The sequence below is a fragment of the Pinus tabuliformis genome, chromosome 2_2 (genome assembly GCF_031772625.1).
Source record: "Pinus tabuliformis cultivar Carrire ecotype Pingquan chromosome 2_2, CPIR1, whole genome shotgun sequence".
NCBI classification, from domain to species: Eukaryota; Viridiplantae; Streptophyta; class Pinopsida; order Pinales; family Pinaceae; genus Pinus; species Pinus tabuliformis.
This window is the reverse complement of record NC_142300.1, coordinates 859,941,642-859,959,342: the sequence shown is the minus strand read 5'-3', so window position 1 is coordinate 859,959,342 and position 17,701 is coordinate 859,941,642. Positions and strand designations below refer to the sequence as shown.

Genomic DNA, 17,701 nt, shown 5'->3' with positions numbered 1-17,701 from the left:
CTGGTAAGGTGTTCTCTCTGCATATGCAACCAGACTTTGTCGCCCACTTGAAGCTTGTGTGGTACCCCTGTGCGTGAGAAGTTGTTCCTGTGTTCTGTCATGACCGTATTCCTTTGTTGCTGCTGCTGCGTAGAGGAACCCTTTGCAGGGGTCATGGATGTAGCAACAATCTTCCCCTTACTTTGGGAGTGGACCAGACAGATGAATTTCCTGGTCTGTGATATGAGCTTGCTGCCTTTCTTGGTAGTGATCAAAGATGTGGCGGTAGGTGGGGCTACCTCTGGTATCCTGTATAATGAATTATTCAAAGAAATAATGACAGCACGAGGCCTGGACTCATACACAGCATGTCGCCTCCATAAGTATTGTTGGCCTGATAATATATCACAAACATCCAGATGTGTAACATCACACAATACCTCGTCTGTGAAGGGCTTGATGCTGTAGGGAAGGCGGCACTGCTGGCGAACTTTGAGATCTCGTCCTTCATGAAGCCACCCGATACTGTACGGCTGTGGGTGTGGTGTAGTCGGTAGGCCCAACCGCTTCACGACCTCTGCTGAAACAAGGTTCTTTTGGCTGCCACTGTCGATAATGAATTGTAGCGGCGAACCCTTCACCCACATCTGTGAGTGGAAAAGACGCTCCCCTTCCTCTGGATTTTCGGGCTCATCTTTCTGGATCTTGGCAGTGGCAACAGTGGCGCTAGGATCCGCATCAATGATCTGCTTCCCTTTGCAATTCCCCTTGTCGGGTTCTGGCTCAGGGTCGGAACATGCATCTGATTCGGAAGCCTTCAACTCAGCCACCAGTGACTGCTTGGTCCGACACTCACTTGTGTTATGAGTGGGACTCTTGTGGAACTCACACCACTTTCCTGTGTCCTTCTTCAGCTTCGTGGTGTTGTTCTTTTCTTGCAGCTTCGACGGGTTGTCTTGGGTCACCCCGCCTTGGCTTTGTCCTTTGGGCTTCGGATTTGCAGATCCAAAGTCTCGCTTCTTCTGTTTGAACTTTTGCTCGATTTTGACAGCGTATCAGTATGCTGTGCCAAGTGAGGAGATGTTCAAGAACACCATCTCTTCCTGGATGTACTTGTGCAGGCAGCCACGGTATTTGAGTACCAGATGCAGCTCAGAATCTTTGATACCCAACTGTGTGTGAAGGGTATGAAAAATGTTTGTGAACTCCGGCACATCTTGGTCTCGTTCCTGCCGCAGTGTGGTCCATTTGATGTATTTGTCCTCATAGGTTCCGACAGGGTAGTACTGCTCTTTGATGGCATCCCGGAAGTCATTCCAAGTGGGTGCGGCTGAAAATAGTGAGCCTGTACTTTCATCCTTCTGCTCGCAGTAGGTTTCCCACCAGTCCTTGACGTGGGGGGCTGCTTTGAGAAGAGCAAAAACAATCTTTTCCTGACTTGAAAATTCGTGAACAAAAAAATACCCATCTAGCAGATTTAACCATTTATCTACGACATTTGCATCTATTTGACCCTCGAAGATGGGGATTTCAAAATTAACTTGTACCTTAAACGGTGTGGCATTTCTAGAGTCACTGTTGGAAGCCGATGCGTCACCTCTGGGTAGCCGCTGAAGGATCCGCGCAAAGCTATCCATCATCGCGTTCCTTTGCCGTTGGAGTGCTTCTTCGAGCAAGATTTTGATAGGATCTCCTGCCCCCTCGTCTTTCTTCTCATCCGCCATGGGAGGCCGTCGAGATTTGCGAGGCTGGTCTTGCAAAGGTTCGACTAGTTCAAGCCCTAACTCCTTATATCCCGACCTCGTTGGGGACATGCAAAGAAAAACAGAGAAGAAACAGACCGCTCTGATACCACTGATCCGGATTTAAACAGGAACGCAACAAATTACAAAGATAACCATATACACAAAGATGCAGCGGAAATAATACTTCATTTCATTAATGGAAAATACTGAAATATGCTTACAACCAGAAATGGAAATAAACCAGCTAGGGCGATGGTAGCTTATCTCTGAGAAGAGATGTGGTGGCTACATGCCTCTGAACTGTTCTAAAACTGTGTTACAATGAGGCTCGAAGGCCTATTTATTGTTGAGAAACAATGGAAAACCCTTCACATCCCGAAACCTAACCCTAGAAGATGAAACGCCAAATTGTTGGCCCGTTTGGGTAAATTGGTACATCAATTTCCCGGGGTCGTAACTTTGGCATACGATCTCCGTTTGACGCGTACGATAGCTCGTTAGAAAGATCTATCCGAGTACTACCACTTTGGGAGGCAACATCGGTCCATGAACCCATGTTGCCCCAGATTCCCAAAAAAACGTCGTTTAGGGCCTCAAAACGGCTCTGGAAGTTTAGGACCTGAAAAACTGCTAAAAATAGTAAAATGTGCTGCAATTTAGGAAACTGAAAAAGCTGAAAGAGACAGTTGTGGGGGTCCAAATGGGATAGGTGGGTGGCCACCAACATCCACCTGGATCATATTTTTATCTAGATTCTTTTTCTTATAGAAGTTAGAATTGATGGGGGGGGGGGGGAATAACAGATTGCTATGTAGGTCTTTTTATCATAAATGTCAGTAATTTATATCCAACTATATTGGTTGTAAGGGTCGTTTTTATAAATCCTAGCATGGAGAGAGATGTTTTTCTTAATGTAACAAGCTATACTCCCAATGCCTCTATGGGAGGATCGCTTATTCCAGGTAGACCATAATGTAAAGCCATCTATGTTAGGGACCTTAGATTCTTCATGCTCCCAAGTTTCAACAAGCAAAATAATATCAACATCATTTGAGATCCAACTTAGCTTGGGGCCTTTGTTCCATGGAAAGCCTCGACAGTTCCAAGAAAGAATCCGGAGCATGTTGAATTGCTATTTATTATTATCTTTTTGGTTTCTATCTCAAATAATGGCTTTTCTATTTTTGATTATTGCCCATTTTCCTTCCTTCCTAGCTTCCTTTACCTTTTGAACCTCCTTTCTTAGTTCTGCTTGATTTTCTGGAATGAGATCTTCATTTATAAATATTCCTGTTCCTTTTAGACCTGAGGTTTTACTAAGTATGTCAAACTTATGGTCAGCAGAGCTCACCTTTATTCGGATCAACCTTCCTTTATTCTCAGTTAGTTTCCCCAATCTTGTTGCTTCTGTGAGACATGTTGTTTCAATTTGTAATGTGTTATGTAATTCTATCTGGGCTATGGCTAAAGTATCCTCATCTACCTCCTCTTTCAAACCAAAGATTATAAGGTTCAAGGCCCTTTTGTTATGCTCATGGTCTAATTCTGTCAATTTTTTCATTTCAACTTTAATTGGTTTGATATCTAATTTACCTGCCACATTATTTAGGGTGAGGTGGCTATTAACTTTTTCTTCTAGCTCTTTAATCATGTCCTTCATTTTAAGACTCTCTAAAGTATCATCATCTACTTGCTAGGATGTTTGGTTCATATTTTGGTTTTGTTTTTTCTATAACCTGCAACCTAGTCTCCATTGCCTCCATCTTATTCTCCAATAGTTCTATTTTATTTTCTATTTGTTTTTGGATCTTGTCTTCAAGAGATGTGAATTTATTTTCCAGCATGGCTACTAACTCTATTTGTAGCTTGACTTCTCTTTCTTCTCTATGTTTCTCTAAAGACTCTATATACTCGTAAAGGCTTTGTAGAGTAAGTGTGCTAGGTCTACCTTTGGTAACCTTTGGTAATTGTGGTGAATTATTCATACTTGAAAATATATGAGCAGATATGTATTAGAAAAATATAAAGAATGTGTGTACTTGACATCAGCAAGCCGGACCGCTGACATTATTTATTGTTATTTATTATTATTAAATGGAGTTGTCTTTAGTGCGACTTTTTGGACTTTTCGGTGCTGAAATCCGGTGGAAAAATTTGAGGTGAAATCTTGATTTGTGTTATTTAAACTAGTTTTTTGACTATATATATGGATTCAGCACCCTGGAAAACCCCTAGGGCACTTCGATTTCACAGGATTACCCATCAAGCTTGTGATTTCAATAAATTCCTGCCAGATTTTAGAAAAATTTGACCGGAAAAACCCACCGTAAAAGCTTCCAAAAACTCCGACTAAAGACAACTCCTTATTAAATAACAATAAATAGATAACTTTATATATATAAATAATCTAAAAAAATATTTAATAATAATGAATAATTTCTATTTAAAAAAAATCTCAATTTATATAATTTCTCCTAGTTTCTATTATTTTTATATTAAAAATTTGGTCATCCAAATGCCATGAACAATTCTATCTAGATTATCAAATTTCTCATAAATTTTTTTAATTAAAAAAAACAATAAAAATTTGATCATTTCTCATAATTTTTTTTTTTAATTAAAAAAAACAATAAAAATTTGGTCATCCAAATCCCATGGACAATGCTATCTAGATTGTCAAATTATAAGTAGCATTAATACCTTTCACCTAGAATTTGAAAACATTAAGTTTATACCTTGAACCTTGCAAATGTTTCCCTTCCATCCTTGTCGGATCAAATTTTAAGGTAAAAATTCGATGTAGCAAATATCCTTCATTCTCGAAATCACCTTTTCAATATATATAATATTTTAAATAATTAATTAAATATATATAAAATTAATTATCCCAATGATATTAGAAAATAAACATGGATATTAGAAATTTAAAAATAATATAAATAATTAGTGATACCAAAAATATTAAGAAATAAACATCACATAGATCCACCTTCACATCACCATCACTATTCAATGAAGTTCTTCAAACTTAAAGAAAAATCATAAAGATCCATGAATACAGCTTCAAATCACCATCCTAAATGGATCCACTTTCTAAATCACGGTGGATAAAATGATCCAATAAAACCCATGGAAAGAAGAAGCAAGAACCAAAACACCCCTTAATCCATCCTGAAAACCCATTAATCCACCCGCTGCGTCCTGAAAATAAGGACCCTGCACCTTGCGAGGAAAAAAAGACAAACCCAACTCCTACGAGTGTGGGCCGATCAGCACTTACATGCAAAAGTCCAGGAAAATAACGTAAGCAAAGTGGATAGCTGACGACAGCTGTCCCTTGTTTTGTATATTCCAACTTACATTCTCAGAAGGTATTAAAACTGGATTCTGGGAGGACCAAATGCTTGCTTTGCTAGCACTAGTGCACCCGCTGTGTCTGATCCTTTGAAGATTTCCTTAGGCTCTATTACTCACGCAAATTGTAAAATATGTTTATTTTTAAAAACACCTAATCTTTTTAGGTTAAAAATCCATGAAGCCATTCTCATTTCGTCACTCATTGCGCCTCTGAGGTCTTTCTATTGGCGGCTGGTCTATATCCATTGTGAGGTAAGTTGTTTTTTTTTGGGTTTTGTTTTCCATTCTCTTGGAACTTTTCAATAGCTTTAGGAACGTGCAATTGATCATTTGGTGCAGCTTCATTGAGGGTTTCAGCAAGGTACACTGGATTCAGATTCAGGTAGGTTATTCAGTGAAACCCATGACTTTAGATTGAGCTTGGACAATTTTAGTTAGGGTTTTGAATATCAGATTCTATTAATTCAGGCTGGGTTCTATACAACAGGTTCAGGCGGGGTTCTGGAAAACAGACTCAGCTAGGGTTTCTGCAACTCATCGGAATTGGGTGTTGGCCTGGTTCCAGGTTTGAGGCTCTGAAGAGGTTTAGTTAGGGTTGGAGTTGTGTATATTGAGTTTTGGGGTTGTCTGACGGTATCGGCCGAGAGTGTGGGTGCCTGTGGTGGACATGTGGTGTGCACATGGGGCATAAAAAGCGGAATTCAAACAACCGTAACCAGGTTGCGGCGGCTGTTGTCTCTCCTGTCGTGGTGCAGGAGCCGGCCGAGTTGTTGGGCTCAGCCAATCCAGCATGTAATGGCAATGGATCAGGGGAAGTGTCCTCAGCCAATCCAGCATGTAATGGCAATGGATCAGGGGAAGTGTCCTCAGCCAATCCAGCATGTAATGGCAATGGATCAGGGGAAGTGTCCGGGTCGTTGACTGCTGGGGATTCTGATTGCCCAGAGACAGAAAAGGTTTTGGCGAATGGTAATAATGTTGCTGCTGAAGAGGTGGAATTGAAATTGGGCAGTGGAGTTCAAGGCTGCGCTGCAGCATCAACATCGATGACGGCGAAAACTAATATTGGAGGTAGAAATGGGGTCGTTGCAGGTACGAAAGCTGCGAATTGTGATAGTGAAGTTGTGGAAAGGAACCATGCAGGGGCAGGAGCAGGGGCAGGGGCAGGGGCAGGGGCAGGTTTGGATATTTCTTCGATTAAGGCAGACTGCGATAAGGCCTTTTTGGCATTCAAGAGAGGAAGCCATAATAAATCCCTGAGGGCTCATGAAGGAAGCATGTGTACGGAATGATAACTGCGCTCTGTTGCACCGTGTGCAGGGTACGATTAGTACGAAAAGAGCAGCTCTTATCGAGGATCCGAGTGTGAAACAACGTCACATGAAAACTGCAATTGAATCTGCAAAGAAAGCTGTTTTGCTTTCCCCTCAGTCTATTGAATTTGCCCACTTTTATGCACAACTACTATTTGATACAGCCAATGATAGCAAGGGTTATGAAGAGGTTGTTCAGGAATGCGAGAGAGCTCTTTCTATAGAAAATCCAGTGGATCCAGCAAAAGAAAGTCTTCAAGATGAAAGCCAAGATAGGCTTTTGACACCCCAGGCACGGATCAGTCATGTACAGCAGGAGCTCAGGTCACTGGTGCAAAAGTCTAATATTGCTTCACTCTCCACTTGGATGAAGAATTTAGGAAATGGTACAGGGGAGGAAAAGTTTCGGTTAATTCCAATGAGGAGACTTTCAGAGGATCCGGTGGAGCTGCGCCTGTTGCAGAACAGGCGGCCTAATGAGATTAAGAAAAATGTTAAAACCCCTGAAGAACGTCGGAAAGAAATTGAAGTGCGGGTTACTGCAGCAAGATTACTGCAACAAAGGAATGATGTCCCAGCATCAAATTCTGATGATAAATCAAATCAGCTTTCCACTGGGAACCACCGTGGAGAACGGAGGAAATTGACAAATTCGCGAAAGCTCTCTAATTTAGCTTCCCCAGAAGACAAGATGGATCAAGTTAGGCCATATTGGTATGCAATAGATGCTCAGAAGAGGCATAAGCTACTTGAAATTCGAGTGGAGGATCTCAAAGCTCATTGGGCATCAACCAAAGACAATTCAGCATCAGAGCTCCTAAGCGAGACACTATCATTTGCTCAAGTCAACAAAACATGGAGATTTTGGATGTGCTGCAGTTGCAACGACAAGTTTGTTCACAATGAAGCCCATATGCAGCATGTTATGCATGAACACATTGAAAGGCTCTCACAAAAATTGCAAGCAGTTCTTCCTCAAGAAATTGACAACACCTGGGCTAAGCAGCTCATGAATGAAGATTGCAGACCTATTGATGCTCCAGCTGCTATCAAGTTATTGATAAGTTCTTCGCATGGTGGGAAAGTGGAAGAACATATGCTTGGACATCCAAGTTCTGTTAATGGAGTCTCTGATTGTTCCATTGATGTGAATGGTCAAGACGGTTGTTTGGAAAATTTTGTAGATCGTGTATCTGATTCTTCTAATCACGTAGGGAAATTGGATGGAGAAGATTCAAAACTATTGGAGGCTCCTAATGTGGAGGTTGGAACAGAGGCTAGACACTTTGAGCTGCCTAGTAGTATCCAGAAAGAAGTTGGTAATCTTCAATGCCCACTGGGAGATGATTTAATAGAAGGTTGGCCTTTGTCAGATGACAATGAACGAAGAAAGCTTCTGGAGAAAATCTATGGTCTGTTTCAGACTTTAATAAGGCACAAATGCCTTGCGTCTAGCCATCTCTCTAAAGTAGTTCAGTATGCAGTTGATGAGCTTCAAAGTCTTCTACCAGAATCACCAATGCATTATGTAATTAACCAGTCACCTGTCTACATTCGATTCTTACAGGCTCATCAACTTCGGAATGTGATCAAATATTTACGTGAACTTGCACATTCCTGTGGACTAGACAGATACTCAGACAAAATTAGTTCATCAAACGACACAAAAGATTCTCAGGAAGTGGAAGTCCAGGAGAGGCTTATTCTTAATGATGATTTCACAAGCCTTGTTTTGGATGAGACATTATTGAGGGATACGAGTGACGAAAGCAATTTAGAAAATAGAGGCAACGCTGCAATTTCTCACCTCTCAAGCTTCACCCTAAATGAATGGCAAGACAAAATGTCACAGGTCGATTTACAGCTGGCCTGGATTTTTGGCACTTCATCTTATGAACGCCAACCACAAGGATGGATGCAACTCAGAGAAGAGAGGTCACAGCAAGGCATGGAAGTTCTTCGGACACTTGAGAAAGAGTTCTATTTATTGCAAAGCCTATGTGAGAGAAAATGTGAAAATCTGAGTTATGAGGAGGCTTTAAATGCTGCAGAGAGACTTTGCCTTGAAGAACTAAAGAGGAGGGAACAAACAGGAAAGATTGCTTCTCGAAGCTATGAAGCTTTATTGAAAAAGCGTCAGGAAGAGCTTGTTGAAGGGCATAATGATGCTTTATTAGTTCATGGGAAGTTTGAGGTTGATGCCATCACCAACATTCTCAAGGAAGCTCAAAATCTACCCCGATTTGGATATGATGATACTTTGCCTATTGCCTCATCTCGTTTGAATGAGTTAGATGTTGGCGAAGATGACGAGTGGAGAATTCAGGAGTTTTTGCACCAAACAGATTCTTGCATTGAAGTTGCCATTCAGAGGCAGAAAGACCACTTATCTACTGAGGTTTGCACATGTGGTTTCCTAGATTAGAATTATTGAGAAAGTGAATTTATAATACATGCTCATCGTATGTTGCTTATTATTGCATATGATCCATGGTTTTGCAGGTTAGCAAGCTGGATGCTAAAATTATGAGAAACGTGTTTGGAATGCAACAATTGGAGCTTAAGCTTGGTCATTTATCTGCTTTTGATTATCGAGTAGTTTTGTTACCTCTTATCAAGTCTTTTCTGAAGGTTAGAATTCATTTGTGGTTAATTAGTTTACATTGGGATTGTAGTGCCCAACATACTTTGTACTGTGGTTCTATCTTACATATTTAAAACTTTTGTGTTCTATGGTTGATGACAGTTGCGTCTCGAAGATGCAGCAGAGAAAGATGCAACTGAAAAGTCTGATGCTGCCAGAGAAGCATTTTTGGCAGAGCTTGCCCTTGATGAAAAGAAGAATGTTGACAAAGGGTCTGATCCATCAAAACAACCCCAGGAAAAGTCAAAGGACAAAAAAAGGAACAAGGATCACAGGAGAGTCAAGGATTTGAAGGTTTGAATAATTGCATGAGGTTTAATGCTATGCAACCAAAATACTTTTTCCAATCTCACATGCTTCATTGTTATTGAAACTTTCAGATGTGCAATACCAACAGTGTGAATATTTCTTGCAGAGAACTAGCAGTGGTGGGCAGCAGGTAAATCTGCAGGGAAATATAGCTGAATGGTGAGTTATTTGATATCATGTTTATTGTTCTTAACATGTACTTTCACTCTTATAAGTACCACCTTTTGAATGTTGCAGGAAGGAGTTTATTACTGAGTTATTGATAGGAGAGTGTCACAAACTGCAGTTATACAAAAGTAAAATACAATGAGAGAGACCTATGATTCCTTCTTTTCTTCAAATTGTCAATTGTCAACGGATTACATGGAAAAAAACCCACATAAAACAGGCCATCCATTGCAGAAAATTTTCAATTTGGTAGCTATTTCTAGACCTTACTTATCTACTTGAACGAGCTCAGAGCAGTTCGGTTCTTCACTTATCTTTGTAACTCCTGCAAGGAATTTGTACAGTTCACTAGCCTGCTAATCTTGCTATAAAAGGAATGTATTTATCCTTCAAAATTCCTGGCATCCAGTTAGAAGAAGTCTTTGACAGATTCTCCCATTCCTCTACAGGGTTCCATTGCCAATCATGACCTTTCTAGTAGTTGGTTTGCATGCTGGGATAAGATGTTTAACCCTTTGTTGATAAAAGGCCTGCAGTAACCCCCAAAATTCCATTCGTGAGAGGATGGCCTGCCCCCAAGGATGCTATCGCATATTTTTTTTTTCCACTTCCCCTACTTACCATTCATCACTTGAAATCTACTTATTTTTTCTATCATAGCAGGCTTCTTAGGACTTTAGCACATCGAGCATGACAAGATTTATTATTATGCTTAAAAACTGGTTATCAGTTTTGATGAAATACCTATCATGAGCAAGGTGGACAAAGTCTTAGGGCTAAATGGATCCGTAGATAACAGAGAAAGCTCTATATACAAAATTATAAATTTGTAGAGATTTATTGGACTGACATAGTATGGAGGAGTGTGTCAGTCTTCGAAAAACCCACCATGGGAAGCTGATAATAAGCATTCTTGTGGTTTTACTTGAACTTTATTACTAGGTTCAGTTTTCCAAGCTTTCTGTTGGCAATGTCAAGAACAGATTGATCAATAATCAGTATAGAGTATCATATTTCAAGGAACAACGATGCCCAAAGTTACATGAATGACATTAGGTTGTTTTTTTTTTTAATTAATTGCGGGGGTTGCAGGGGGAGAGGGGATATGTGGGGATCTATGTTTATGTGTATGTGCCCCCTGTGTTTTATTTCTCTTACCGTATGTAAACAATAGTTATAAAAACTAGCATAAATCCATGCTAAACGCAGATCTTTTAATCACCAATACTGACCGAAATAGGATCTGTAGATGTGTTTTGAGTATTTTGATTCCTATTAATGTCGAGTGGCTTAATAGCTGCAGGGTTGACTTGGATCTGTTCTAGTATAAAGCCTTAAAAGTTAATATATTTTGTATGCCAGTTTTCACCAGTAGGGACATACTATTAAATTATTCTTAAATTTTGAGTGCCACTGGGAATTCGGTGTTAAATATGCATCATTGTTAACAGTAGTTTTTTCCATGATTAATGTTGGAGGCCTTTATGCTTCATTTGCATCATCACCCCTTGGGCAAAACAAATTCTATCCTTTTTAGACTTATGTCAATCTTTATTTTTTTCTCTTATCAATGCATTATGCTAGGACGAAAATTGTCTGGGGCCTATCTTGCCAAAGAGTGGAAATGTGTTCAGAGACAGAGTCAAGACTATAGAGAGGGATACATTGGCTGTGTGCTGTACGAGTGCCAAACTCTGTGACAAAGTCATTTAGGCAAAAGGGTCATGGCTTTGTCTGTACTGCATTGAGACATTGTATTTGAGTTTGTTTAGCACATTCATTGCTAATTTGCAAGCATTTATTGATTTTAAGTGCTGCATCAGGCTAGACTTGTAAGAGTGCCGCTTATAGATTCCCTTAGACTCTAGAATAAGTTATGAAACCCATTCTCAATGTTATCATGTGCCACACATATGTTCTCTATTATTGGAGTATTAAAAGGATTTATTATACGATTAAATTGTGTGTAATAAAGCTTTTGCAGCATGATGCATAAATTCAGTCTACATTGTACAATAAATTGAATGTAAAAGAGATGATTATTTATTCTTCTACTTATGTTTTTGAACAGACAAAGCTCATCCTTCTATTAGCCGTTGAGATCTTTGCAACTTCAGATGCATATTATCTGCTGTCAGCCTGAAATAGTAGCACGGATCTGTGTTGAGTGTCTATTTAGCAGCTTTTTATTCTTGCATGTTTTTGTTTTTATGCCTTTATTTCGGGGCAGCTTATCTATTCGCTTTATATGAGGAACTCTTTATTTTCACTCAATTGCTCCATCCACAGCTCATTTTTTACCTGCATGTATTTTTCTAAATAATTTTCAAGTGAGAACTGTTTTATTTCAATTTATGTTTCTACATGCTACTGTTGTGTTTCTGATTAAATGTCCTCACACATAGCTGACATTGGTCTTACTAAGATCAAGAGAACATATTTTAAATTTTTTTAGCTCATTCTTATCTTTCTTTCTTTGCATTTAGCTTTCCAGTTCAGCTGAAATTTCCTTTGTTTCCAGTGGGTGAGGTGCCCACCATCCAATCCTATTGTAGCATGACTCATTTCTTGGATTGCTGTTTTTGCTATTTTACATAAAAGCCTTGCCAATCATTTTGTGTAATCTGGATGCTTTTTGTGATGCATACACCTGTTTTCCTTTCATCTGTTCCACTATGAGTTATCCTATTTTTCATATATCCTTCAGGATTGCTGTAGTATTTTACATACTTTATTTCTTGCAGTGCTGTGGAAGATGAACAAGATAAAAATGAAGTCTCCAAATGCAGCAGAGTGGAAGAGTTAAAGCGACAGCAAGAAGATGAACTAAAACGGCAAGTTGAGCTTGTAGCCGAAGAAAAAAAACTTGAGGAAACTTTGGAATTGCAGAGAAGAATTGAAGAGGAGGCCAAACAAAAACACCTTGCTGAACTCAGTAAAAAACATGCGGAAGAAGAAAGCCAATGGATTAACTCTAAATCAAAAAATAACAACGAATCCCATCTGGTTGTACTTGAGGCAAGAAATCCTGTGGATGAGTTGATTGATAATTCCCAGCAGGCAAGCTTTGTTGACACAAAAACCATTCTATCAGGGAAAAAAATGACCTCTGTTGGAAGTTACCCCAAAGAAATACCAATGCCTCCTGAAAAGAGAACTTTTCAGCTGGAGGATTCTAAAAGATACTCCAGAGGTCAAGATAAGCATGCAAATGCTGGAAAAGACGGATATTATGGTGGTTCATTTGGGCCACAAAATCATCAGGCAGTGAAGTTGTCTGCACATAGTGACAAAGGTTCACTGATTGATGAAAATAACAAATTGGCAGGGAAGCATAACAAAAGAGTGGTAGAGACTTTGGTCCCTGAAAACATGTTAAGCAATGGGATTAATCCAGAAAGGCAGAGATTGCAGCGCTCTGATTTGCACAGTCAGCCTAGGAATATTGCAGGTAGTGTTTGATGCTTACTATCACTTGTCAAAGGCAATGAGACACTTTAAATTTTGGTGATAAGCTATTTGTAGCTTGTTTTCTGCATTGAGTGACTTAGATGCAAACTAAATTCATTGAGTTTAATTGATTTTATGTGCAGATAATTCCATCCAGGAAACAGAGTTTGAGAAGTTTCCTCCACTGGGGCAGAAGTCACGAGGGAACAGAAGTAGACAGAAGGGCATTTCACAAATGACAGACCGTGCAACAAGTGCATACATCCCTAATCTGTCTGCCAAACATGAAAATAATCACATTGTGGACTCCTCATCTGAAAATAGTGCCAAAGAGATGTTCCATTCAAATGCACTAATTACTTTACCTATGCCTGCAACTTATAAACATGGTAAGTTGGACGAAACTAATCGTCATAGGTGATCAATTGTGGTCTATTCAAGTATTGGAAGAAAAACCTTCTGGACTTTTTTCCCGGTTATAAAATAGAAATAGCATTACCTAAAGTTATATTAGAAAATTAGTAGCAACTAGTTACTGAAATATTGTAGAAAATCCACAAAATTCTGATCTGCTAAAATGAAAAACACAAGAGATAAACACAATTTTTCTAGGGAACCCAACTGGGAAAACCTTTGCTTGCTTGAGAATATTATTGAAGAAATTTGAGCAATAGATCTCTTACAAATACACTTGCTTCAATAGAGAATACAATGATCTCTCAGCGTTAGACTAGGCTTGAAACAATCCTGCAAGAATGCTGATCCTCTCCTCCTAAGTCTGTGCACACTAGAAGCCCAAATTCCTCGTGCAAATTCACCTCCTATTAAATAGGGAACCTCCTATTTCTATGCGCACTTCCTTGGGAAATTGCCTTTCTCTCCAATAATTCGTACAAGGTCTCTTGGCACCTTTCTCTCACAAGCTCACACAAATTATGCCTTCGTTCCTCCTTTTAAAGCAATTCGAATGACTCAGTTTAGTGAGTTTATAATTAAGGAGTTTGCTTTTGTGTTTGATTGAGTTAGCATGAGTTAACTACCAAAGCAACTCGTCCTATCTCAAATCAAGGACTTGAGATTCAAACACATGTTCTTTTCCTTAATTAACTCGCACTAGAAGACTAATAGCTCGACCTTCCACTTTAACACATCGGTTAACTGCTTCATAACTCCTCCTAACTTTTAGGAACTCTCCTATATCTTAGGAATTCATCCTAACTTTTATGAAACTCGAGCATCCCAAGGATAAACTCGTTGTGGTTCCTTTGATTAAGGCACAAGTGAAGGAACTGTTTCTCGCTATTATTTTGAACACTCCCTCTTAGCGAGGAAGTGTTCCTAGAAGAACCTTGCCCACTTGGATTTGTCTTCAACACTATCATGTTCCCTGCTGCTGCAGTTGCTCCCTCTGAACTAGAAGACTTCCCCGCTTTATTCTGCGGAACCTAATTTGAAGACTTGTTCAAGCCAACCATGTTTTGCGAGTCCACCACTTCAATCATAAGTGCCATGTACCCTGTGTACCTCTGTGGCTGTCTCTTCTGGGTGACGGTGATACTGGAAGATCCAACTCTCTCTTGATCTCCCTTAACCAAATCGTCCATCCACTTGGCTCAAACTCTCTCCATGCTGGGAGTCTTTGATTGAGTGGTTGCCTCCACTTGCCTTGGGCTGTGGTCCTCATCATCCTGCTGGATAGCCCAACTGCCAACTAGCTTAGACTGAAACTGAGATACTGGCTGAGCCTCCATCTCGAGAGCTCTATCTTGCCCTCGCTCAACGACCACTTCTCTACTCTGAGCTCTCCTTGCCTTGCTGCTTAAGGCTACACCTGTCTCTACCTGCAACTGGTAGAGATTCTTCAGCCTCTCACCTATCTGCTTCTTACATCTAGAAGCTAAGTGTGGAGGTATGCCTTACCTCTGCTGAAGATGATATCAAATCCCTTGTCCTCAAGGGTAGCTACCGAAACAAGCTTTTGTCTCAATACTAGAACATAGAGAACATCCCTGAGATGAAAAGGATTACCTGAATCCCTCTATAAGCTGACAATACCAACTCCTCTAGCTGCATACATGCCATCATCTCTGAGCTCGATCCGAAACTGCATGTCCTTATCCTTCAGGTGGCTGAAATTCTTTTTGTTTTCGGTCATGTGGAAGGATGCTCCTGAATCAGTATATCATATTGATATAACGCTATTTGCAAAGCTTGTCATGCAAGCAATCAAAGATAAATCTTTCTTGAACTGGGCAGAAAATGCATCTACCAATGCTGATGCAACAACACGATCCTTACTAGACTCCTTCTGATTAGGACACTTAGAAGCGTAATGCCCAAACTCATGGCAATGGTAGCGCTTGATCTTACTTAGATCCTTCTTCTTTCCCTTCTCATTGGACTTAGCCTCTCCTTTGCCCTCCCTTCTTTCCCTTGGCCTTACCTGCAAGAGCAAGATTCTCCTCTTCCTTGTTGAATCTCAACCTTCGACTCGTTGCCACTGCTGCTCTCAACAAGACTGAGTCTGAGCTCCTCTTGAGTGAAATCACTCCACAAGCGTTTCCAATCTAGCAATTTACCTCATCCAATAATCCCTTGAATGAAAGTAGCCCACTCCTTGGTAAACCCGTTTATAGCAACTCACACCAGTTCACTGTCATCTGGTTTCTCTCCCACAACCGCTAGCTCATCACGGACTCCCTGAATTTTGGTGAGATAGGAAGTTACGTTCTCACCCTTTTGCATCTTGATTGTTCTCAGCTTCTAATTGCATCTTTTGCACTAGAAGACTAATAACTTGGCCTTCCACTTTAACACATCAGTTAACTGCTTCATAACACCTCCTAACTTTTAGGAACTCTCCTAGATCTTAGGAATTCGTATTATAGAAATTCGAGCATGCCAAGGAAAAACTTGTTGTGGTTCCTTTGATTGAGGCGCAAATCAAGGTTCCCTTTCTCGCTATTATTTTCAACAAATACATAGTGACCAAGTTTGGACCATAGCAGAAATTATGTTCCCTCATTGTCAGTGACATAATTAACCTACATGTGAGTACTTCTGTGTATGCCGCACATAGCATTTGGCCAAGATCTGAGCTCTGTATTTGCCATTCTCATGTTGATTAAGTATTGGGCAGTAATTACTTGCTATACTCATGAAGATTGGTGAGTCTTCACTGATTACATTGATTACCATACTTGCAATGCTTTTGTGTTTTTCTGTGCTACTGGGCATGCTGGGTACGAGTAAGCCGAGTACCCTGAGCTCTTGGAGAGTTTTTGAGTGCAAGTATAGTGTCCATGGTCAGAGATTGCTTTTCCATAACATATTGATTTGATGTTCCCTTCTCAGGTTCATATAGTTCGATGCAGTCAAGGCCTAACACAGTTTCAAAGCAAGGGTTCCCTTCAAATGAGAAGGCAGGAGTTGCTTCAGGTGAATGATAGTTTTGGCTTTGCTTGCATCTTTTGTTCTACGAGAAACATATTTTTTTTCCCAATTTTTTGTTGTTTCCACGACAGGTGAAAACAGCTCTAAGACACTGAGGCAGCTCCATGCTGAAGAAGATGATGAAGAACGTTTTCAAGCAGACCTTCAGCAAGCTGTTCGTCAAAGTCTTGGTGAGATTTTTATTCTGTTTTTTTTCATTTCTTTTGCAATTCACTATCAGTTCTTATATCTGACAATATACTCTCTTTGACAATTGTCTTAATGCATAATGGGAGTTTCTTTGTTAAATGATTGAAAAACTACAGTTTCTTTGATATGAACTCATCAACTTATTAACAGAGTTTGAAAATAAGGAATTGTATGACATCAGTTATCTCAACTGCACAATCAATTGGATGTTAATTCCTTAATTGTTACATAACAATTGCTTTTGTTTTGAGGAGAGCCATTTTGATTTTATTCGCCATTGATTTTTGTTATGTTACTGTATTTGTATCATGTAAAATCCTGGGCAACATTCATGACTGATACTGAACTGGGTGAACCTTAATGACCCTATATTGCTAGTGAGTCCCAGAATTATAGAGTAGATGTAGAATCTCTTAGGTTGTTATTTTGGGCTGTGTTGGTGCATGAAAAACTACATATGATAATTAGGTAGCCTCTTTTGCATGATTAAGTTGGCTTGTGAAACTGGTTTCCTCTCTCAGTTTTTTTTGCAACGGTAATGTATTCAGAAAATCTGTTGACAATTCTTCTTCGGGTGTACTGGCCCTAGGAAGATTTATTAAAGAGAGGTAACTAGATGAATACTAGTATAATGCTAGCCCCAAAGGGTCAAACCTGACACGTTTATTAGGAATTTGGGAGGAAATCTCTAAACTTTCTAGGGAGGATTTGGTTTTTGAACAATATAGAGAGACATGCAAAAGCATCTTGGAGTAATGTTTTGGTTGTTTTGAGAAATTACTGTTACAACGCAATTGGTTACAACTTTAGTTATGAATTTACAAGGATTCTAATTCATATATGGTTAAAATAGCAAGTCTAGTGTATGATGGTTTGTATTGGGTTCTTGGACTTTTAAATCTGAAAGTTTGCCCCTCTAGCCATTTATCCACCCTCTCCAAGTGTATAGCTGTGCCTAAGGGTATATTGGTTGAAATAGACTATTATTCCCTTGAATAAATCCCTTACTAAACTATCCAAGCGTTTCTCTGGGCATACAACTTTCTGGCTGTATAGGAGATGATATTCACATATATTGAATAAATAAAGTTGAG

At 39.6% G+C, this 17,701-nt stretch overlaps 1 protein-coding gene across 1 annotated transcript in view; it reads left to right on the top strand.

Moving 5' to 3' along the window:
- The first annotated feature begins 4,804 nt into the window (after nt 1–4,804).
- Nucleotides 4,805–17,701, top strand: part of LOC149195696 (uncharacterized) — a 101,262-nt gene continuing 88,365 nt past the window's right edge. Inside the window, 10 exon segments of the mRNA XM_089405408.1 lie at nt 4,805–5,333; nt 5,569–6,343; nt 6,345–8,792; nt 8,897–9,025; nt 9,141–9,332; nt 9,454–9,506; nt 12,260–12,966; nt 13,109–13,354; nt 16,320–16,403; nt 16,490–16,588. Of these exon segments, the coding sequence (XP_089261534.1) occupies nt 5,762–6,343; nt 6,345–8,792; nt 8,897–9,025; nt 9,141–9,332; nt 9,454–9,506; nt 12,260–12,966; nt 13,109–13,354; nt 16,320–16,403; nt 16,490–16,588 (4,540 nt within the window). The 5' untranslated portion in view covers nt 4,805–5,333; nt 5,569–5,761.